The sequence below is a fragment of the Nannobrachium achirus genome, assembly GCF_963921795.1.
Source record: "Nannobrachium achirus genome assembly, chromosome: 15".
Taxonomy (NCBI): domain Eukaryota; kingdom Metazoa; phylum Chordata; class Actinopteri; order Myctophiformes; family Myctophidae; genus Nannobrachium; species Nannobrachium achirus.
This window is the reverse complement of record NC_137822.1, coordinates 23,049,500-23,075,254: the sequence shown is the minus strand read 5'-3', so window position 1 is coordinate 23,075,254 and position 25,755 is coordinate 23,049,500. Positions and strand designations below refer to the sequence as shown.

At 42.4% G+C, this 25,755-nt stretch overlaps 1 protein-coding gene across 1 annotated transcript in view; it reads left to right on the top strand.

The window, feature by feature from the left end:
* Positions 1-617: 617 nt before the first annotated feature.
* The window catches only part of garnl3 (GTPase activating Rap/RanGAP domain like 3), a gene marked incomplete at both ends in the record, with an annotated part of 122,587 nt that continues 97,449 nt past the window's right edge, over positions 618-25,755 (top strand). Inside the window, one exon of the mRNA XM_080742984.1 lies at positions 618-718. Within this exon, the coding sequence (XP_080599110.1) occupies positions 618-718 (101 nt within the window). The remainder of the gene's footprint in view (positions 719-25,755) is intronic.

The following is a 25,755-nucleotide window of genomic DNA, read 5'->3' as shown; positions in this document are numbered from 1 at the left end:
TGTGTGTGTGTGTGTGTGTGTGTGTGCGTGCGGGATCAACAGTCGGGTCTCCACTCCTCCGAGGCAGGCGGACCCATAGTGAACCATAACACCATCCAGTCTGGGATAGACTCTAGAGGCAGGCAGGCAGGCGGACCCATACATACCATAACCATAACACTACAGTCTGGGACAGACAGACTGAGGCAGCAGCAGCAGCAACCCGCTCAAGCACCAGGCAGGCTGTGCCCACGGCGCTACAACAACAATACGCCGTCAAAAACCAAACGGAACAACGGCAACACGCGTCCAAACAGCCCAAGAAAGAAACATGATGCACTATTAAGTAGCCTCAGGACATCGCCTTTCGTCTCCCAGTGGAAACTCTGCGGTCTACTTTAACGTCCTGTTCAAACTGACGCGACGCGTAAAAAGAAGAGGGGGGATTTTTCTCCTCTTTGTGGTCAGTCGCCGTTCGTTCGTTCGTTCCCGTTCCGATCCGACAGTCCATTAACCGGGAGTCGGGACCCTCTGTCTGTAGTGTGTAGGCTACCCCCGTTTTTTGTTTTTTTGTGGAAGGCAGGGAAAGCTGTGTGTTGCTACTAAAGGGATCTGCTCGTCTGGACTGGCTGGCACCCATGAATTCGGATATCAATGTGTACCTCGGCAGAGAGAAAGCGGGCATCATGCGGAAGAGAGCGCTGCTCCTTCGGAAAGGGTGCAGCTTTGAGATAACAAGGTAAGGTTGATGGTTCTGTGGGACAGGGCCACCAAACTGTGTACGTTATTGCTGTTCTTCCTTGGATGATGGCCATTTACACAACAAGCCCCCGGTGGGGGATTACGAGCTGTGTGTGTGTGTGTGTGTGTGTGTGTGTGTGTGTGTGTGTGTGTGTGTGAGATTTGGCAGTTAACAACGACATGCTCACCTGCGCGCAGATGGTGCCCAAATCGTGGAATGGTGTTTTGTGCGCGCCTATGTGTGTGTGTGTGTGTGTGTGTGTGTGTGTGTGTGTGTGTGTGTGTGTGTGTGTGTGTGTGCATGCAGACTGTGGACACAGACACAATTATTGATCTATCATAACGGGGTCCATTATGCCAATCAACCATATCTAGTATCCATAGATGTCATATCTTTACTATTATACTCTAGAAATCGCATCCCCCCCATACACAGTAGAATCGTGATTTCGAGCTTTTTGGATGACATCCAATTAGTGCATGCGCGCACGCACGCACGCGCGCGCACACACACACACACACACACACACACACACACACACACACACACACACACACACACACACACACACACACACACACACACACACACACAGGCTATGTGTGTAGGCTATGTAGGGACTGCGTTCCGCAGCATGGAGTGAGTGTGCACAGTGCACACACAGGACACACTGCAGGTCGGTGAAGCAGCTAATCAATGATGCACGGTCTATCCATTCCATCATCATTCATCCTATTGTGAGTGACATCCAAATTGATCTGCTTGGTGAGGTGCAGGCAGCAGAGTACAGCGGCTCATTCAGGAAGGCGTGCTGCTGACACCATGATGGAGGCGGCTGGCTGCCCCATCGCTTAGTGCTCTGAGAGAGGATCAGGAACTCTCCCGAGCACTATCAGCACTGTGGTTCTCAAACAGGGGGTCCGTCCGGGGACCCCCAGCAGTCCTTGGGGTTCCAGAGCGTCCCTCAGTACAATGAGACAGTTTAACCCAGGGGTCTTCAACATTTTCAGGCCATACCCCTTAGCAGAGAGAGAGATGAAGCAGGGACCCCCACTACATATTATATTTATGTGAGATTTTCATCGATTTCATAGATTCATAGACTTGTTTGACACTTAACCACTTAAAATCATAAATCGTCAATACTTAGTAAATTCGACCTTTCACTCTGTACTTGGTCTGCTCTTTTTTTACCTCTACTACACCAAACATATTTGCCGAAAATAGCCGCTGCGAGGCCTTGAGAGCTTGTAGATCTGCTATTTTAGGCCAAAGTTCTCCTCAGAATAGGGAATGCGAGGGTTCAATTTGTTAATCTAAAATAATTATCTTATCACACAAAGATTTGGCGGCCCCCCTGTAGTAACTCTGAGGACCCCCTAGGGGTCCCGGACCCCCTGTTGAAGACCCCTGGTTTAACCTGTTAAGACCTGTGTGGAGTTTGTGTGGACTTGCAAGATGTAAAACAAATGGCACACATACAGTGAGCTCGACAAATCTTCTCTTATGGGGGTCCCTGTCCTGGCACAAAATCTTTTCAAATGGGGGTCCGCAGCCAAATACGTATCAATCTGGGTGTCATTCACAAGAATATGTAGTAGTAGCAGTAGTAGTGAAAAGCTCATCAATCAGCTGATCGCACGCAGCATGATAGTCTAAACAATATCTCATATTTTGACACAGGCTAGCAGTTCTTTCACTGCGGGGGGAAACTGATGACAAAGAGATAGAAAAGAGAAGTATGACAAAGTTATAGAAACTGTCAATTTATCAGCAACTGCATGTTGAAATGTGCTGACCAGCAGCATCTACTGGATGGTGGCTGGAAACCTCACCCTCATATCTCCATGTTTCATTTTTGTCATGCGTTTTTTTCTCTCTTGTAAATGAACGCCCTGCTTCGTCATTCTACCAGTGTCAAACAAAAGTAGCAGCAATACAAGCCTGTAAAGCTCTGTAGATCTGCAATTTGTGCTATTCTGGAAAAGTTTTGAATTTAAAGGGAAAGTGAAAGCGGTTAAAGTTTGTCTGTGGGTTTTATGAATACGGGACAAATGAAATGCATAAACAAGTGCTTGTGGCTGCATCATAACTACATTGGAACCATTGGAATACAGGTTCTTTTTTCCATTTCCTGGAAAAGTAATGGTTTTCGACGTACACGGTTTCCACCCGACAGCGATGATATTCTGATCTACTGATATGATCTTTGCCTGGCGTTGCCAGCCTCTATCACACACTTCATTTTGGGAAGAGAGTCTGGGATTTCAGGAAGAGTTTTCATTTCTGGGGTTTGCCCCAAATCACGTGCTCCAAGCCTACAGAAACCACGTGCCCCAAGCATACAACCCTGATTGGCCAACCCTTGAAGCTGGTTGAGGAAATAGAATCTCAATGGATCGGTCCAGACCGCACTACAACACCACTACCGCTAGGGGGTGTTGTTGTGTTCGGTCTAGTTTATTAACCAGGCAAATATGATCTAATGCACTGGTTCCCCAAACACACCACTACTTAAGATTTAGTATTTTCGCCAGTTTGTATCCCAGGGCAAACGTCTGATTTCTCTTTTGGGTCCCGAACTAAAAGGTTTTGGAACCACTGATCTAATGAGTCGAATAGCAGATGTATGTACGTATGGTGTAGTATGATAGGGTGTTGATTTACAGAAAAAACAACAACAACAACAACAACAACAACCAGTAAGACTCCCTAAATCGGGAGATAAGTGACTGTCAGGTCGCATACACAAACTTTGGAAGGCAATGGTAGCCAATCAGGAGGTAATATGGGAAATGGGACAGATCCATGTTGATGACATGACTGTAGAGATACTGTGTAATGCTTTGCGTGATTTTAGGGCAAAATCTGTAGGAGCAGTGTCCAAAAATGTATTTTTCAAAAATCGTCCAGATGGTGGTGCTAGATGTAGGGTTGGACACGGTAACCGCCGTACCGCCGTACCGCGGTAAACCGAGGTCTACCGCGGTGTCAGTGTGCTTACCGCGGTAAAAAAAGACAAAAAAAGTCTATTTTTTATTGGAAAACAAGCGAGTTTTAAAACAGGGGAGAAGCGAGGACCGCATGCGCTCCATGCCGCTCTGCTCTGGGCCGTGTACCACAGTTTGGAAGCCACATACGTCACTCTCACTCAGACACAGACAGTCACTCCTGCAGCTGCCTGCGTAGAGGAGTACAGAGCAGCGTAAACTTTCTTTGTAATCCACTCGACACAAGGATGTTAATACATACCTTGTGTTGTGGCATATCTTTTTTTATTCATACGGATTACTGGCGGAGCGCGGGCCGCGTGGACTAAAGCCGAAAATGAAACTATTTTACTTTTTCCATCGCGTCGCACGTTGTGCCCGTTCGGCGGCGCGTCGGAGATTTTATAACCTTTTCTGTCAAGTCTTGTAACTAAAACCTGTATATAGCAGCACTCAATCACTGCGATTTGAGAGTTGAGACGTGACGTGAGTTTACAGAATCACTGTACACGATCTGACTACCCTTCCTCTTCTGGTTTGTTCACACAGCTGTTTGTGTCTGAAAAGCCTACTAGCTAGCCTACGTTACTATGGTAACCCGACAGTGCAGATCTAAAAGCTCAGAACGCGTCGCGGATGCAATGTGTTGTGAGCTTGTAGATCTGCTCCTTTCAAAGCCATACCCGCTGTGCTGTACGGAGAAGTATAACTCGGGCGGTCAGGCTGTGTCGCCTCTCCACTGTGGAGAGGCGACTTTAGGGAAGATGATTGCAATATTTTGGCTTATCGCCGAACCTTAATTAATAGATACGGGGGTGCGGTAATTACCGCAGTACCGTCGGTAAATGGGAAGACGGTAATCGCGGTAACAAAATGTCGATACCGCCCCAGGCCTAGCTAGATGGGACAGATGCATTTTGATGACATGACTGTAGAGTCAGTAGAGATACTGTGTAGTGTACCGGTTTGCGTGTTTTTAGGGCAGAATCTGTAGGAGCAGTGTCCAAAAATGTGTCTTGCAATAATCGGCCTCATGGTGGCGCTAGAAGAGGGCCATGTGAGAAATGAGGGATGGGGGTTGTAGTTTGGCAGCCAAGGAGTGTGTGTGCAAAGTTTGGCATGGATCGGGGCAACGGTGGTGGAGATATGAGTAGGGGAAAAGTGTGATGTGACGGACAGACTGACTGACAGACAGCCGGTGGAGGTTTTGATAGTAACTGCGGTCGCAACAACAACATAAAAACATGAAATGTGGTGAGGTTTCTGCCCAACAGGCAGTGGCGATATGTAAGCAGTTAATGCAGCGAGAGAGGATTTTAAATCCAACTCAAATGAAGGCAGCTTTCCTCATGCCACCCCCACAGGCACCTTGAATGCATGGATAATGTTTCTGTGACGTAGGCGACACCCTCCCACACTGGACACCTGCTACTATAGCCATACAGTACATGGCAACTGTAACTCTAACTCTAATTAGCTCCCAACTAACAAACAGCTAATTACCGTACGGTAAAAGGACACTAATCATCTGACTTGTGTACTCTTATTATTCCCTTTGTCCTGTTGCATTATGCAAGCACTGTTTGAGGGTGGTTATGTTGCTGTATACAGTATGTTTGGTTCATTATTGATGGGGGTTCTTCTTTTGTGCGTGATGTCAGGATTTCCCTCAAGGGATCAATAATGAATGGTCTTATAGAGTCCTGTCACAATTATTGCAAAATCTTAATCGCCTAATTGCAATTATTTGACATAATCGCAATTATTTGACATAATCGCAATTATTTTGTTGTAAATCGTCATAATCGTTTACATGTTGAAAAATGTTCATATATTTTCAAACATTTAAAAAATAGTAGGAATAGCTGATCTACAAGCTTGTAGATCGGCTATTTCCACTATCAATGTTATTTTTTAAGTATAAAGTTGTCAAATATGTCAGTAAATTCTTTGTATATTTAGTTTATGTGTCATTATCTGCCATGTGCAACCTCAAAGCCTAAAAGCAACAGAAATGTAATTGTCAATAACAAAAACACAAACACATTGCATTTTTTTTTAGCCTGAATTCCTGAACATTGCAATTATTTGAGCCTGAATTCCCCTTTTATACTAGTGGATAAGTTGTTGGCTTTCCTTTTGTTGTTGGCTTTGGTAGAGCTGGTTCGAGTCCCGGGCGTTACACAAACACACACACACACACACACACACACACACACACACGCCCATGACAGACACACGGCTGACGGCTCAAAAACAAACAAACAAACACACACACACACACACACACACACACACACACACACACACACACACACACACACACACACACACACACACACACACACACACACACGACACCATGACAGCTACAACTTTAGCAAACACACACACACACCCATGGGAGACATATGACTCTAGCAAACACGCACGCACGCACGCACGCACGCACGCACGCACGCACGCACGCACGCACGCACGCACACACACACACACACACACACACACACACACACACACACACACACACACACACACACACACACACACAATCTCTCCCATGACAGATGCACAGCTCTAGCATAACACACACACACGTGCGCGCGCGCACACCACTCGCCCTCACAGGGACTAATTATCTGAAATTAAGTATGACGTAAACTAGCTGTCCTCCCCCACATTCAAGACAAACCTAAAAATAATGCAAAGCATTTCTTTGGGAAATGCCAAGCAAGGGGGCGCTGGAATGGCCAACTGGTTAAGGCGCTTACCACACACTAGGCTTTGATGCCTGACAGCGTGTCCCGGGTTCCATATACCCCAGCTAGGGCTGTCACGAGTAGGACATTTTACATGACGATTAATTGTGACTCAAATAATTGCGATTAACGATTTAATTGTGTTTTGGTCGTTGACAATTACATTTCTGTTTGGCTTGTAGGCTTTGAAGTTGCACATGGCAGATATGGCACATAACCTATTATACAAATACCTTTATACTTAAAAAATAACATCGATAGTGGAAATAGCCGATCTACAAGCTCACAACGTGTCGCATCGCATTTCCACTACTTTTTGAAAGTGTTTGAAACATTATGAACATGAACATTTCTCAACATGGAAACGATTATGACGATTACAAGTCTTTCAATATTTTTGACCAGATTCTATGAATGTCTTCTAAATCCTGCTTCTAAATCTGTGGTTCTCAAGGACCCCCAAGATTACATCTATTTGGCCGCGGACCCCCATCACAAAATATGTTGTTCCAGGGACAAATGTTCACTTTTAAAAAGATATATTCAAAGACTAAATGGTAGCCTGTTTCCAGCTCATGGACCCCGCCCACTCCCAGAGTGAGGCTACCTAAATGGTTAAGTAAAGTTTTCATATAATTGTAGTCTGAAAATAGCCGATCTACAACAAGCTCACAACATGTAGCGATGCAACACATTGTATAGAGCTTGTAGATCTGCTATTATTAATTTTTTTACTGTAAAGAAGTAAAACAGTAATTTGTTAATCACAATCAAGGCAAAAGTTTGAAATAACCTTGACATAGATTAGAAGTCATAGTCAGCCATAGTCAGCATTACAGTCACGTGGCTGAGCCAGCGAGCAGAGCCTAATCAAAAATAATTGGGAGTCATAATGCTTTAAGTTCAGAACCTGTGCCGCTATATTTTTCACATGGATTAAAAGCTATGCAGATAATTGCTTTACGAGTGTAAAGATTCCTTTATTCCAGTGGTTCTCAAACCACGTCATGGACCCCCACTGCTTTATTCATTTGCTTTAATGTCCATCACACTTTGATTAGATCACATCAGCCTGATGTTCACTAGGATTGAAGATCTATTGCAGACATACAGTATCATCTTTATCACAGCACAGCACAGCAAGTTTACAGGTGTACAGAAGTGAGTGAAATTCGAGTTCGTTTTTCATTCACACTCCATCATTTGTAGTTTTCGCGGGAAGAGAGAGGATAGAGGAGAGAGCCGTGTGTGAAGGATGTGTCAGAAAGAAAAAGATATAATACCTTACCTTACCATGCGTATTTTTAGCATGCCTTGTTTTCATTTCAACTTATTAAAAAAAAAATCCAAAATAGCAGATCTATCAGCAATTTTTGAAGGGCATGGACCCTTCGTGATTTGTGTGATGATGTGCTAGGAAACATCAGTCACATCAGTCAACTTGATGGATGGTCTCAGGCGCTGGCAAGATGACCAGGCAGGTTCATTTGGTTCCATTTGTACACTGCCAGAGTTACAGACTTGTATGGGTCAACGTAGACCCCCCTTGAAGGCACCCACAGGGTCCTTGGAATCCACTTTTTAGGGGGTTCTAAATTGACCTGTAAGTCTGTAACTCTATGGGTCAATTCATACTCCACTTTTAGAGCCTAATCCATTTCGGTTCGGCTCAGTCTAAACTATGATATGGCATATCATAGTTTAGATAGAGCCGAACCTAAATAAATTAGGCTCTAAAAGTGGAGTATGAATCGACCCTAACAGTATACAAATGGAACCATTTGTATTAGTTAAGGGGAGACCTTGAAATGTAAAAGTGTGAGAAACACTGCTCCAGGGGTCACTACTTCCCAAACGTCTCTGGACCAGGGCCCACTTGAGAATCTGCATTGCATTGTGTCTGACTGACCACTTGTGTTAAGTGGTCAGATGGCTGGGCAGTGTGCGCTTAGAGAGCCTGTTGGTTTTAATGATCAATCAATTGATTGTGCTGTCTGTGGCCTTGCTGTCTGTGGATCAATGGAGCTGACGTATTATAGGCCTACTTGGAAGTTCCTATTTATTGGAATCGCAATGAAAACTCCTTTTTCTAGGTTTTAAAGAAAAAATTAAATACCATGATATGTTTTACTTTAAAATGTTAGTGTGTTGCCAGTGGTTTGTGAATCTCTGCTCTATAGGTGCTACTGCATGGAGAAGCAGTTTACTGGGACTGCACAGTGAAATACTGGTGTTCATATAATCTGTCGGCTATGAATAAATGATCCTCCAGGTTTTAACACTCTGAGATTAACACTGAGGATTTTACTGTGAGAAGAACCTGAAAGCATCAAGCTGCGGATGACAGACCTGACCCCGCCTATACTGTAGCTTATTTCACACACGCACGCACGCACGCACGCACGCACGCACGCACGCACGCACGCACGCACGCACGCACGCACGCACGCACGCACGCACGCACACACACACACACACACACACACACACACACACACACACACACACACACTCTGGGTGTGTATTAATCCCCACAACTCCACATTCCTCCAGTTGGAATGCACATTTCGTAAACCCCATTAAGACCGGGAAAGTATCTGTGTCATTTTAGATTTGAGGCAAAAAATATATATATACTTTGGCTTTTCAAAAATAGCAGATATACAAGCTCAAAGTTGTGCAAATCTTTGAATATATATAGGATATATATTTTTAAAGCAAACATTTTAACTGATATATTTGCTTCCAGGGGTCCCTGGAACAAAATATTTTGAGATGCAGGTCAGCGGCCAAATACATATAATTTTGGGGGTCCTTGGCATGAAAATGTTCGAGCACCACTGATATATCATTAGGAACATATACGTTTTCCAGAAATCTACTACTATTTAGAACAATGGCTCTCAACCTTTTCAGGCTCCGACCCCCAAAATTATATTTTAACTGGGCCCCTCCCACCCTACGAGCACTAAGAGTAAGAGTTGAGGCATTACATTTTGTATAACACGGTTCTATTGTGAAAATAGCTCTACATGCTCACAGCGCCTCGCAACGCGAGGCTTTGTGAGCATGTAGATCGGCTATTTTCACAATTTCTGCCTCTAATAAGATACCCTCTGTACACTTAAACTTTATGTTGGTTTGTTTACTGTTGAGTGAGAAAACAATGCTGCACTTAAAGTTAATCATCTGGGGACCCCCCCAAAATAATTTGGGGACCCCCCCCTGGGTGTCCCGACCCACAGGTTGCGAACCACTGATTTAGAAGACATTTGTAGAATCAGGTCTTTGTGGCTTAACGGTGACTGAACACATGAGCCTATAGTGAGAGTCATCACGTCATGTCACATCTCATCACAGTGATACTGTAGGTTCTGCCTCTGTGTTCGCTGGAACGGCAATCCCTCCAGTCAGTGCGTGGTTCTCAATTTCAAGAGAGTGTACAATATTGAACCCAACAGAACCATTTGGTTCCACTTTTGTATACAGAGTTACAGACCTGTAAAGGATCCATTTGGAACCCCTTCAAGAAACCATGTCCATGAGCATCCCATCGATGGACCGAAACAACACCTTTTCAGGCTGTGACCCCCAAAATAATCATATTTTAACTGGGGAGCACTAAGAATTGAGGAATCACATTTTATATAACATGGTTCCATTGTGAAAATAGCAGATCTACATGCTTACAACACATGTGAGCAGCATGTTGCATCGTTGTGAGGATGTAGAGCAGCTATTTTCACAATTAATGCCTCTAATATTTGACAATTTGGCCAATGTTTAATTTGTCATTTTAGAGGCACCCCCCAAAATAATTTGGGAATGGGGACCCCCATGCCTACAGATTGAGAACCACTGTGCTAACATATGGAGCAGTAGAAAAAGGAGAACAAAGAGAAGAAGGAGCACATCTTTTTGGCTGGTGTAAAAGTCTCCAACAAGGTGCCCTTTGTACAATTAGGTGCCCGAATTGATGCAAAAAAGGATGAGACCAAGGCACTCTAGTGGGAAAAAAGTTAAATAGCCTTTAATTGTATTTCGGCTATTTCATTATGGCAAGAATAAAAAAAACACCTATGCGTTGCGGCAACACTGCCTTCATCAGGGTGACAATGGAGCAATAGCTGTTCAACCATACACAGACTGCACTTACATTTTCAATTTTTAATGTCAAAATGTGTAGCTTGCTCTTTAGAATCGGGAGGAAAAACATTATAAAATAAATGCATTTTGTTCAGCTCATTCAATATTTACCGCCTTTATCCCCTATCGTTTTTCTAAAGAGTTCTGTCATGCCAATTCTCAGTTTTCCCCACACGTGTGTGTGTGTGTGTGTGTGTGTGTGTGTGTGTGTGTGTGTGTGTGTGTGTGTGTGTGTGTGTGTGTGTGTGTGTGTGTGTGTGTGTGTGTGTGTGTGTGTGTGTGTGTGTGTATTCCCTGTCTGTGTCAGTGCTGAAGCCTACATGTGGGAGGGTGTAGATGAGTGCATATCTCCTCTGGTATACAATAACTACACATGAAGGCACCGGCTGCTTCCCTTCACCTGACAGTGAGGGGATCCACCAGGGGGATTTAACCCTTCAAGACCCGAGGCCCATTCTACAAACGTGTTCTAAATCAGTTTTCTGGGGAAAAAACGCCTGGGGAAAAAAAATCAAGATCATTTTCAAAAATAGTGACCTGCTATGAGCTTGTATATATGGGTCAGTGACGTGACGCCCCAAAAAATGTGTTTTTAAAAAAACTTTAAATTGCAGGCATAAAAGTTATTTACTTTTGTTCTACTCACTCTCAACCTTATGGAAATACATTTTGTTTTTAGATATTTTATTGGAATCAGACTTTATTCAGCAGTTTGTTGTACTTGTGCCTAAAATCGTCATATGGTGTGACATGAAAATAATTGTTCATAAAATGAAAATGGAGTACATCTTTCTTAAGTTACTCACTTTATCAAAGTCCTGTATCATAACTAACCAGTGATCCACTATAGTTTTTTGAAAATTAATTATATCTGTATATTTTTTTCATAATCGACACTCTGTGTGAGGCCCATGTTCATGATCTTACAACATATTTTAAATGTATTCTGTCAAAACTTTCTCTAAAATTACACAAATATTTGTGACTCTTCCTGATAATATTCTCTATGTAATCCATAAACATTTTTTTGGTTTAATCATTAATAAAGGTATGATTTCTCACTATTTGGAATGTCACACCAAATGATTTAGTGTCACACCGTATGATCATATCTTCATGTGTCAAAGCAAACTGTGTTTTAACCTACCTATTAGTGAGTACTGAACTGAACTACTGATTGATTAAACAATTACCCAGGATAACATGGCCTTAATATTTCTGAACAGGATATTATTGTAGGGCTTTAACATGGGATAAGAAAGAATTGTAGTAGTAGATGGATGATGAGGATGTGCACAGGAATGCTACGCACACCTAAGTCTTCTGCCGGCCCACGGCAGAAGGATCCTAAAGGGACAATAAGGCGCATAGCCACACTTGGAGCCAAGGCATTGAAGGCAACATTTTATTAACACCAATTAGTGGAAACAGAACTCAGCATTCAGGTAAATTGCTTTTTTCCGAAGTCTCCTGAACTTGAACACAGCATTTTGTGTTGAACAAATGTAATTAGGAATCATGACATTACACCACATCTCCACTAGCTAAAGAGTGCTGGGTTGCGCAACTCCGAAAATAGCTGATCTACAAGCTCTCGCAGCACAACGTGTTGAGAGCTTGTAGATCAGCTATTTTCGCTAGTTTTGTCTCGGGTCCTACCTTAACACTGTCCACTGTCCAGTCCAGTGAGTGAAAGTACAAAAGTATTAGATCAGATTAGATTATACATTTAGACTGTATTGTACATCAGCCAGTCGTATTTGGTGAGGGTAGCAAACCGGCTGCCTTGTTGCGGTTCTGCTATGCCACAGACAACCTCCTGCTCTTCGTAGAAAATGCAGTCTCGCCCCTTTGGCTCCTCTCTCCTTGCTGGGTCATTGTTTAGTTTCTCCCTGTACTTTCTCGTTCTCTCAGCACTTGTCATTTTCCAGCTGACAAAAGAAAATGCAATGTATAGTTTAAGACAAAGAGAAAATATTGTTTAGATTGAAACAATATGTTAAGGTTTCTGTGAAGGGGTTTCTGCTCTGTCTGATGAATTTGAAGTATCACTGAATGAAGCTAAATTACATTTTACGTAAAAATGTTTAAAACAAATGTTTAAATGTACAAAAGAAACATGGAACTTTGTTATTTGTTGTTATATCTGTAGTTAAATACAGTATAAATCATATGGTGTGACAGTCAAGTCATATGGTGTGACAAGCAGACATGTCACACCATATGATTAAGTGTCACACCATATTACTGTTTTCTCCATTTAGGTTTACCTTGAGGCTACTATGTACACATTAGCATGCTAACAGCATGCTAGCTATAACAAAGCAGCCTAGATCTACATGGAAATATGACCAAAACTTCAAATAACTTAAGCTTTTTTTAAAGAAAAGGTGTCACACCAAAAGACATCCAGAATGGTGAGTTTGTCAACGTTTCAACAAGATGGCATTTCATGAAAATGTTAAAATCATAACTCACCTCAGACACCTGTCTTGCAGTTGTGCTGGGAGTGCTGAATAGCCTTACAGAAGAAGGACCTCTCTAGCCAATAGGTGTCCAAATAATTGCCTGTTTAATTTTTCCAAACTAGTGTCACACCAAATGATTTTGGGTTGGGGGACAAAATGTTTTTGATCAGAAATGACTGAAAACATTATGCTTTGACTTTGAAAAGATATAGGCTCAAAATAGACATTTTTTTTAGCCTAAATTCATTTTCAAATGATTTTTAGCAATTCTTTTTCTTAGTTTTATTCAAGTTCCCACTTTGAGAAACAAGGTCAGGACAGTCACACCATATGAGTTTTGCCATGTTTGGTTGAAGATTCTGAAGAAATGAGGAATGAAATGTTTTAATCTTGAGTAAGTTCACATAAAGCTTAATGTCCTGCACAATATTCAGAAGGTTTTTGACAAATATATTTTTTATTTATACATGTTTGACACCGAGGACAGCGAAAACGTTACGTCACGTCACCCACCCATATGCTACTTTTTAAAAGCCAAAGTATACAATAATGGCTAAAATGTTTACACATTTCGTCGTTGCCAGGTGGAAACCTTGTATGTCCAAAACCGTTTGTTTCGCATTTATCATTTTACAAATGATTAAAACTTGTGAAAACAGCAGATCTACAAGCACACAAAGCCTCACACCGTGAGGCGTTGTGTGCTTGTAGATCTGCTGTTTTCACTACTTTTGTGCGGCGGCCTTGTATGATGACGACGATATGCTGTTTTAATAGTTTAAGAACCAACTTATTTACTATTGTGAGGCCTTGCAAAACAAAAGGCAAGGCTCTTGGGGGAGAGGGAAAAGAGGACTAAAAGAAAACCAACAATCGGCTCAAGAAAATAAAAACAGTTAAGTACAAATACAAATACCTCAAAATTGTACTTCAGTACAGTACATGCTTGAGTAAATGTTACTGAAAAAACAAGCCCAAAGTTGCTTATAATAAGCAGACATGGCAACACTGCTTCCAGCCTGTTGTGTTCGTTGGAGCGCTGCTTCGAGCTGGAGGCAGCGTACAGAGCAGTGATGGAAGAACAACTCTCATGTTTTCCTTAAATGCCGCTGACACGCCCCACTACGGGGAGCGGCGCGAAAAAAGGTGGCAAGCCCCCCGCATTTAGAGCCCCGCTGCCCAGCGAGAGGCAACATCCCCTCTCGGTGAATTTTAGTGGATCCGCCATTTCAACAAATAACATAAACAAACATATCCTCATGAACAATGGGAATGTAACAATCAGATTTGTGTGGAAATATAATTTTTATATGCACAGATTTATATACATTTTCGTGTCTTTAGCTGCTAGCCTAGTAGCCCTGTGCTAGCAGAGGAAGTTGCTTACTGTGGGCTGCGAGTGCGACCCTGCGGGCGATGGGAAGATATCGCCATATTTTATACTTAAAAAATAGCAGGTGTACAAGTTCATAACACGTCACTTCGCGCCAAACCAGGAGCTGCTATTTTTGAAAAATCATGAAAACGTGCAAATCTTTGAATGTATACATACGTATTTCTAAGCAAATTCTTTTAACTCAAATGTTGCTTCTGGAGGTCCCACTCCCTGGCACAAAAGATTTTCAGAAAAAAACACTCACAATAATTGTATCGTGGAGATGAACATTTATCATGAAATTATCCTCCGTCATGCACTGTGATCAATTCACCTTTTATTTGCCGAGCTGCATATCCGGTACCATTTAAACTCTCTAGAATTGGTAAAACGGACCTGGAAATAACGTACTTAACGTCTTTTTTTCACTCTCTTACCTTACTTGTGAGCTTGTAGATCTGCAATTTTCTTTTTTTTTGTTGCAAATGTTCCATCCCAGGATAATGTTGGGGATAATTTGATTCTATCGTGATAATATCGTAAATCGCAATTCCTTGGTCACAATAATCGTGACATGAAATGTTCATATCGTCCCATCCTTAATTCCAACCTCTACTTTGGTTGCAAAGGACTTTACCCCCTATACACGCCCACTGGTTCCCCATCAGCGGGCTATGCAGGATGTTCACTGGCTATAAAATTGATCTCAATTAGGCCACTCTGTCATTTAGACATTCCATACAAGGACATCCTGTCATGCCATCCTTGGGTATTGCAGGACGTAAATCTCAAGATCTACAGCGAGAGAGGGAACTGTGTGTCATCATCATGTCTCCAGCATCTTTCACTGAGGTCTTGACTTAGACCATACATGGACAACTGGCGGCCCCCACCTTCACGCCCTCAGGTTAATATCGGAATACTGATATATTATTGATTTCAGCTGTTATAATTCCAAACGTACAAACATGACCCGCTTTATTTACTTCGGTCTATATTAGTAGCCTATAGTAGTATTAAAATGATTTTTTTAATGTCCAATGTATTTGTATTTAAGTTCATAAAGTTAACATGAGTACATGTCCAATTAAAAAATAACAAAAAATTATTCAGGATTCCAGTTCAAAAGAAGCAGCGTGACGTGTTTTGAACTTGTAGATCTGCTATTTTTGCTTCTTTTGTATGAAATATAGTAGAATGACAAAGTATGACATAGCAATATGCATTGTGGAGTGAGTGTGGAAATATAGTGGCCCTCTCTATCATTAAAGTTGCCCACCCCTGTCTTAGACATATAGCTACCGGTAAGTCCTTGGGCAAACAATGTTTAGGACCCGTCATTATGTGCACGCCACGGCACATAAAGTGTCATAGACATTATGACAGGTATCATAACAAAGTCACATACAAATGCATCGCAATGTAACAATTTTATTTAACTATACTGTATACAATATCAGTGGTCTTTTGTTGGCATAGCAGCCAAATGTACTGTCACTCATCAGTGCTGTGAACAAAACAAAAACAATTCAGCTTTATTTTTCCTGCACTGCATAACAATTAGCCTACAGTCCAATACACTGTCTTTTGTTCAATTTGCAAAGTAGACAAATGTAACCAGGTGTGAAAAGGTCTCTACAAAATTACAATTAAATAAACACATTTTCACATCTTGACAATGTAACAAGACAAGGAACAAGCAGTTCGGAATCCTTACTCGTCTGTCGCATCCTTATTCGTCTGTCATTCAATGTTATATGAGATACTTTAATGGTTTCCTGTGTAAATAAGCTTAGTCTTTTCATGGATCCCCTTTTAGTAGACCTTGTACCAGTGAACTGTTCCGTCATGAAACTGTACCTTTTCCTATGCAAACTTCTAATAAAGTCTTCAATCAATCAATACAAATTCAGCTGAGAAATAGTCCATCTGCCCAGGTTAATCTCAAAACACTTCCATTTACAGTATGGATTTCCATAAATAAAACATTTAAGAAAAAAGCCACGGTGGATTTAAAATCTGCCCTCATGCCATGAATGACACACAAATGGTCATGTCCGGTCTAGGACACTGATGTTGTTCACACTGAAAATCACAGATCTACACTCCACAAGATCAAGGCATTGTGTGACCTTTGGATGTGCTATTTTTGGTGTGTGTGGTACCAAGGAGTCTTAAGCATACAGTAAATGTGTGTAAAGGAGATTAGACTCCATGTTGATTGTTGAGCAGAGAGATAATAAATCATTGACTTTTAGTGCTGTCCAAGCACTGGCAGCCCAAACAACCCTAGAGAGCCCACCACCGTGCCAGGAACAGTGGAGGAAAGTAACTAAGGATATACTGTATGCCAGGGGTCCTCAACGTTTTCAGGCCACTGACCCCTTAGTTGGGAGAGAGAGATGAAACAGGGACCCCCACAACCTTTTCATAAGATTCCATATGGTTTCATCATTTGACAGCACAATCATGTATTCTGGGTTTTCTGTCCGAATATAGGAGCGAATTTCGGAGCACGTAAATAAATAATTCAACCTCACGTTATGTCAGTCACGTTTGCACACTGCCACCCGCTTCGTATTCTTTTTCGGACCACTGGGTCCCTTGCTCTCTCTCTCTCTCTCTCTCTCTGTCTCTCTCTCTCTCTCTCTCTCTCTCTGTCCTTGCCCTGAAAAACGCATTTCGCAATGAAAAAACGCAGCAGTGTGCAACCAGCTTAACACCCAACTTGATTATACTACAGCCTCACACAAAAGCATCAAAGGTAGCAGATTGTCTGAGCTCTTTTAACCACTTTCAACCTGGCCTTCCTATATTGGCCATTTACTCGAATATGTAGAAAAATATTGACCTCGTAGATCGGTCATTTTTGGCAAAAGAATTATATATATATTATAAATGTATTACGGATAATGGATCATTTAAGATATATATATAATCTGCCTTTTATTGATGAACAGTAGACTGACAGGAAATGGGGAGTGACGCAGCAAAGCTCTCGGGATTCTAACCCGTGACACGCAGAGTATGGATATGACCATAGTGCATTATTTAAATTGTGATCATTGGTACAGTTCATTATTGTTAATTTTCCGATCCATGTTCCTATGTTCAATGCCAAAAGTACAATCAAATCATCAATCACAATTATTTGGATGACGAGTAACCATCTACTGAAATGTCACGCTCGCGCGATAGCCCCAAACTGATAGATAAAGCTACATCTAAAAGCCTGTCCCACGAGAACTGCAGGAGAGTTTACTTTCTAACAACCTGGCAGCCTCTAGCAGATGCTGTGGAAACTCACTGGGTGGAATCCATAACACAGAACAGTTGTAGTTCATTTAAGGAAAGGTATGCACTGGCAGCCAGCAGCTTGAGTCTGCCGCAGGCTGCAGCCGGACCTTGAACCACTTGAACCCTAGCACCCCACTATTCTGGTGGGGTGGGGTGGGGGTGACAGAAATAGCCGATCTGCAAGCCCACAAAAAAAGCAGGAAAAGAAGGAAACAAGAAAAGACCAATTACAGAGCCAAATCACCTCCGTTTTACCAAGTATAGAGGGTTTAGAAAAAAATGCCTCTGTACTACTACTGCTTGGTCTCAAGGTTAAGTCGCTCACCAGAGTTTTAACCTGGCGTCCCTATTTTGGTCATTATAAGCGGATAACAAAAAACAACAACAGAAAAAATAGGGATATTTCTGCTCAACAGTGATGCTGACATCCTCCTTTCACACTGTTTCACATGCAGATTGGGATGTGGCCTATAGCTTTCATCCCTGACAGGAAAAGGTTTGAGCACCATTGATATAGGAATACAGGTTCTTCAGAGCAGTGGTTCTCAAACTTTAAAATGTCATGGTCTCCACTTAACTCTGACAGTGTACAAATGGAACCTGGAATTTGGTTCCATTTGTTCACTGTCAGAGTTACAGACTTGCATGGGTCAATTTAGACCCCCCTAAAGCAGTGGTTCCCCAAATGATTTTGGGGGGTCTCCAGATTATTAACTTAATGTGCAACATTCTTTTCTCACTCAACAGTAAACAAACCAGCATAAAGTTTAAGTGTATTGAGGGTATCTGCACATTTCAGTGACAATTTAAGGACTTTTTACCTCTACAATGACAAATTAAACATTGTCCCAATTGTCAAATATCAGAGGCAGAAATTGTGTTGCGAGGCATTGTGAGCATGTAGATCTGCCATTTTCACAATAGAACCGTGTTATACAAAATGTAATTCCTCAACTCTTAGTGCTCATCAGGGTGGGGGGTCCCCAGTTAGAATATGATTATTTTGGGGGTCACAGCCTGAAAAGGTTGAGAACCGCTGCCCTAAAGGAACCGACAGAGTCCCTGGAATCCACTTCGAGAACCACTGTTTCAGAGAACTGTTAAGATGGGTTAAAACCCTGTCTTCGCAAGCTTCCCGTAAAGACGGGCAAATGTCAGTGCTTCCCACAGTGACCACATCAGTAGAGCAGCAGTACATCCATGGGGATTACAGCCAGTGACATTCTGCCCTTCTTTTGCACCAGTCGCCCTTTCGAACTCACACACACATGCGAGTGCCATGTCTCTTAACTTTTTCCTTTTTTTTTCATGTCGAGGACCTCAAAACCATTAAGCATTAGGATGCGGAGCACCTCTGAATAGATTCTGAGCCAGCTGAGAAGAGTTGTGCTGAAAATGTTATCTACAAGCTCACAACGCGATGCAACACGTTGTGAGCTTGTACTGTAGATGGTAACCGGAATGCTTGCCTTAAAACACGCTCGCTATTAATCTTTTTCTCCATGGGTCGGTTCTGGTATTCTTGTATTTGTTTTACTGAATATAAGGTTAGAAATGACTTTAGGGGGTTAGGCATAGTTTTACTGAGGTTAAGCTTAGGAAGAGGGTTAGGTTTCGGCACCGTTTCACTGAGGTTAAGGTTAGGAATAAGGTTATGTTTGACCGTTTAGCCAGTTTAGGAATAGTTTACCGAGGTTATGTTTAGGAATAACCAGGCAGAGACCATTCTACCGCTCCGCTGGGTAGACGCCCGAGACGACTGCAAGGGCGAGCTTTCTGGTATTCCTGTAGATATGCTATTTTTGAATGGCTGGAGTATGAAATATAGGGCTAATGTGGTTTAAGTGATTTCTATGCAAGTTTTGCTGGGGACCCAGGCCTGGGACCACCTCAAGGGCCCCTGGGGGTCTCCGGACCCCACTTTGAGAACTGCTGACAACTTGACAAGTGGTTCTCAAACTTTGTTCACTTTGTTCTCTTTGAGAACTGCTGACAACTTGACAAGTGGTTCTCAAACTTTGTTCACTTTGTTCTCTCGAACAATCATCAAGGATCACTCCACCCCCCAAAAAAAGAAGAAAAGTATAGACAATGCTCCCCAAAATTGTGAATCTACTGTATGAGTAGCACAGGTTTTAGACACGCAAATCTTCACCAGCGACGTGCAGATTCGTTCTCCTTCACCAACCTGGAATTATGCCATGGACCACTAGTGGTCTGTGGACCACTGTTTTAGGGCCTGTGTATTAGACCATCACTGTGTGCGTGCATGCGTGCGTGCGTGCGTGCGTGCATGTGCATTCAGCTTCTCTGCTGTCAGAGCTAGCATGTTATATAACTTACAGTACAGCCTGAGGTTCCTGCCGTGACTTGTGGTGCTGTTTGGTCTGACAGGCTGACACCACAATGTGATCCAGATGCACTGTCTGTGTGCTGGGTTCACATGCACTGTCTGTGTGCTGGGTTCACATGCACTGTCTGTGTGCTGTGTCCACATGCACTGTCTGTGTGCTGTGTCCACATGCACTGTCTGTGTGCTGGGTTCACATGCACTGTCTGTGTGCTGGGTTCACATGCACTGTCTGTGTGCTGCCTTCACATGCACTGTCTGTGTGCTGAGTCCACATGCACTGTCTGTGTGCTGAGTCCACATGCACTGTCTGTGTGCTGGGTTCACATGCACTGTCTGTGTGCTGGGTTCACATGCACTGTCTGTGTGCTGCCTTCACATGCACTGTCTGTGTGCTGAGTCCACATGCACTGTCTGTGTGCTGAGTCCACATGCACTGTCTGTGTGCTGAGTCCACATGCACTGTCTGTGTGCTGGGTTCACATGCACTGTCTGTGTGCTGCCTTCACATGCACTGTCTGTGTGCTGAGTCCACATGCACTGTCTGTGTGCTGAGTCCACATGCACTGTCTGTGTGCTGAGTCCACATGCACTGTCTGTGTGCTGGGTTCACATGCACTGTCTGTGTGCTGGGTTCACATGCACTGTCTGTGTGCTGTGTTCACATGCACTGTCTGTAGGGCTGTGTTCACATGCACTGTCTGTAGGGCTGGCACGATATGACATTTTACATGACGATTAACATTGATGTTGTTGATGTTTTACATGTCCTGCGCTCGACGACACTGTAAATGAGTCTAACGACTCAGTTGTAATTTCGAGAATAAATAAATATTGAATGAATGAATGAATGATTAATTGTCACTCAAATAATTGCGATTAACGATTTAATTGTGTTATTGTCATCGACAATTACATTTCTGTTTGGCTTGTAGGCTTTGAAGTTGCACTTGGCAGATATGACACATAAATATACAACGAAATGAGTGACATATTTGACAACTTTGTACTTAAAAAAGAACATTGATAGTGAAAATAGCCGATATACAAGCTCACAACGCATCACACCGCGATGAAGATTATGCCAAAATAATTGCGATTATGTCAAATAATTGCGATGATGTCAAATAATTGCGATTAGACGATTATGTAATCATTGTGACAGGCCTGTGTGCTGCGTCCACATGCACTGTCTGTGTGCTGCTTTTTTGACAGAATGGTATTTTGATGGCTTTATCTTTGATATGATCTCCTGAACATGTTGGTGCAATATTAGTGTTTGTGTATACGGTAGTGCACGGCATGTGTGTGCATGTGACACAAAGCTTACAGTGTACACAGTACATGTACGTACCACTGTCTTGTGTGCGTGCGTGCATGTGTGTGTGTGTGTGTGTGTGTGTGTGTGTGTGTGTGTTTGGCCTATGTGCCTATAATCCCCATAGTGTTTTGTCTACACTTGTGGGTCCACCCTTGCGGGACTATTTTGTGCTCTCAGAGTCAAATGAACACTGGGGATTCGACCGTGCAGGAGAGTGTAGTGATGGAGATGACTGTTTCCCAAACATAGGGATTTTTATGGGTCACAAGTAAATATCACATTGTTTGTTTTTATCTGGAGCTGAATTTGCTGAAATGGCTTTTTTGTGACCTTTATGGTGATATTTTCTAGTGGAACAGAGGCTGGGCGAAGTCTAAGCCAAGGGGGCAGAGCATGAGGGTGGATGGATCAAGTAGAATCATCTTTATTGTCACATCAAAGGTTTATAGTCGTACAGAAGCGGGTGGAATTCTTTTTTTTTTTTTGCAAGCTCCATCATTTTTGTTTTGTTTTCAGAAGATAAAAGAAAAAGAAGGGGGGTTAAAGAGCCGGGTAGACGGGGAAACCTCTATTACTTAACAAAGACTATAATAGCAACAATTACTATCAGACCAAACCTTTTTAAAGATATGTTTTTGGGCTTTTATGCCTTTATTGATAGGACAGTAGGGCTGTCACGATTATGACATTTTAGATGACGATTAATTGTCACTCAAATAATGGCGATTAACGATTTAATTGTGTTTTTGTCGTTGACAATTACATTTCTGTTTGGCTTGTAGGCTTTGAAGTTGCACATGGTAGATATGACACATAACCTAAATATTCAAAGAAATGAAGGACATATTTGACAACTTTACATTTTAAAAAGAACATTGATAGTGGAAATAGCCGATCTACAAGCTCACAACACGTTGCAGCACGCTGCGTTGTGAGCTTGTAGATCTGCTATTTCCACTATATTTTAAATGTTTATATATAAAAAAAAATTAAACATGTAAACGATTATGACGATTATCACAAAATAATTGCGATTATGTCAAATAATTGCGATTAGACGAATTATGTAATAATTGTGACAGCCCTAATAGGACAGTAGACTGACAGGAAATGGGGAGAGAGATGGGGAGCGACACGCAGCAAAGGTAGTCGGGACCGGGACGCTGTCAGGCTACACTGAGCCTATGTGGTATGCGCCTGGACCACTTAATTTTAATTTTGTCACATGCACACATATTCACAGGGTCAACATTTACATCATTTTCATTATCATACTACAGTCCTTTTCAATCCTCTGTGGTGTCATTCTTCCGGGTCGTGTATTGAGTCCATTTCTCCCATTTTTCAAGAAACAACTCCTCCTGTATCCTGAGTCTATGTGGAAATCTCTCCATTACATAAATTTCCTCCACAATGCACACAAGTTGGGGAGTGAAGTGGTTGACTCATAATGTATTTTTTCTGTACGTTTTCGGTCCCCCCGGAGGTTAGACACCCCGATTTTTTATTTTGTTTTGGGGTCTCGCACTGCAAACCGATGTGTCTGGTCATACAGTACACTAACAGTACAGGCCCTCAGTGAGGGCCTGGTAAACACTGGACTGTAATCACTGCCATATGGTGGCTGCATAGCTGCGTTCAGCAGCCCCTCGCACACAATGCAGCCCGACCAGGCTCATTTACACACACACAAAAAAAGAAAAGACACTCAAATAGCCAAGAAGGGGGTGGGGGGAGAGAGAAAAAAAAACCTTGATTACAGCCCTATGTAAACTCTTACTCTTTGACTAAAAGACATCTGCTTCCATTTAGGTCTTAAAGACACATACCTACACATTAACATGCACTGTGCGCTTGCTGCTGCTGCTGCTGCTTCTCCGGGAAGTTTGGAGGGCTGGAAAAACGTTTCCCGTTACACTGAACTGGAAGCGTCCCAGACTCCCAGAACCATAGGCAGCGGTGTGGAGAGGGCAGCGGTGTAAAGTAACAATAAGTGCATTTACTTAAGTACTTACTTGAGTATATCCCATTTCCAATGCCTTTACTTTTGCTCCGCTACATCTCGGATATAAATATTCTACTTTTTACTCCACTGCAATTATTTGAAAACTTAAGTTACAAATTACTTTGCAGATATGAATCATAATAGTATACATACAAACACACATTAAGCACTTTAGCCCTATTTTATACCATCGCGACGTGTTGTGGGCTTGTGGATCTGCAAACATTTTATACATTTACTTTTGATACTTTAAATACATTTTGATGCCAATACTTTTGTTTTACTCAAGTACATTTTGAATTCCAGACTTTTACTTGTAACAGAGTATTTCTACATGGCAGTACTGATACCTTTACTTAAATAAAACATTTTACTACATTTTCCACCACTGGGAGAGGGAGATGTATTTTAGTCGGGTATCGCTTGAGACGCGGCCAGATTCTCTCTCTCTCTCTCTCTCTCTCTCTCTCTCTCTCTCTCTCTCTCTCTCTCGCTCTCTCCAGCCACAAGCCACATGCACAGAAGAGACATAACTGGAAGGGCTGTTTCTTTTTTTTTCTCTGTCTCTTTTTTTCCCCTTCTTTTCAAGGTTGTATAAACTTCCCTTTTTTTGACCGCACTCGCCGTCAGTGACAACAAGCACCGAAAAAAGAGAGACAGTGTGCGCATATTTTAGATCGAGACGGAGGGCTGGCGGTGGGTAGGGATGGGACGATATGAAAATGTCATATCACCATTATTGTGACAAAAGAAATCGCGATTTACGATATTATCGCGATAATCAAAATCCATTATCCGGGGGCGTAACATTTGCCACACAACGCGTCGCCACGCGTTGTCAGCTTGTAGATCGGCCGATCTTGTAGATCTTGTAGATGTCAGCCGATCTACAAGCACACGCGAGGCGTTGTGTGCTTGTAGATCTGCTGTTTTCACTACTTTTGTGCGACGGCCTTGTCTGATGAAGCAAGGCTTTACTTAGCGAAAAAAAAAAAACAGAGATACGAGGTTTCTCCCCGACAGTGACGTTACGACAGAAGTACTTCTTCCAGCAGTGTGGACGACAGAGGGAGGTATCTTTACAGTACATGGAAGACCAAAGAGCATCTTTACTGTAGGCCTACATATGGATATAGATGTAACTTGTACCCCCTCCCCACACACATTATGCTTGTATTACTACAGTTACATCAAACATTCTCGGACGGCAATTTTATGCCATTTTCCAGTTCATTTTAAAAATTCAAATAAAAAATAGCTGATCTACAAGCACAAACGCGTTGCAACACGTGGCGCGTTGAAGGGCTTTTAGATCAGCCATATTCGGTGCACTAATCAGTGATAACACTTACCCTAACCCTAAACCTAAATCTAAACCTAATGCCTAACGCTAACCTTAGTCTCAAATGCCTAATCCTAACCCTAGTCCCAAATACCTAATCCTAACCCTAACCCTAATGCCTAACCCTACACCTAATGCCTCAAGCTATCCCTGACCCCCACATGAATCTTTTCCTAAATGTAAGCTAACCCCACTCTCCAATTCTGCTACACTGTGGACATTTGGATCCTCTCAAGTATAGTAATACAAACACGCACGCACGCACGCACGCACGCACGCACGCACGCACGCACGCACGCACGCACGCACGCACACACACACACACACACACACACACACACACACACACACACACACACTACAGGGATCCACGGAGACAAGGGCAGAGGGTTGCTGTTGTACATTTTTACCCTGTGGTTTTGAGGGAGGCGCGCCAAAACCTCCAGTTTGGTTAGAAACAGCCAGAGAAAGGGGGCAGAAGTAAGAGAAAGAGAGATAGAAAGTGTATTTCTGAAATAGAGGGGTTGAGGATTTAAAAAATCAAGGATAGGATATTTTTCCTGACAGTTTCACAGAGGTCGTAAAGATTCCGGTCCTCGCTGCAAAGAAGTTACAGACCTTCTTAAAATAAATGCTCGAGGGAAATTCCCCCGACGACAGGCCTTCTTAAGAGCTTGAACTTCTGGGGCTGACGTTCAGCGAAAATAGACGATACACGAAGATGTTTAGTGTAGGCCAGGGACCCCTTAGCTGAGACAGAGATGAAGCAGGGACCCCCTACATACCATTGTGTTGTATCGTAAACCTTTTTAGATTCATATATTTCGTAGATAGCTTCATAGATATTGACAGCACTAGCATCAGTATTGTGTACATTCATGTTTTGTTTTGTTTGTTTACATATTATCTTTTCTATTAATATGTTGGATTCATGTTCATCTATACTTACTTACTTTTTCCCCCTCTACACCAATGTTCCCC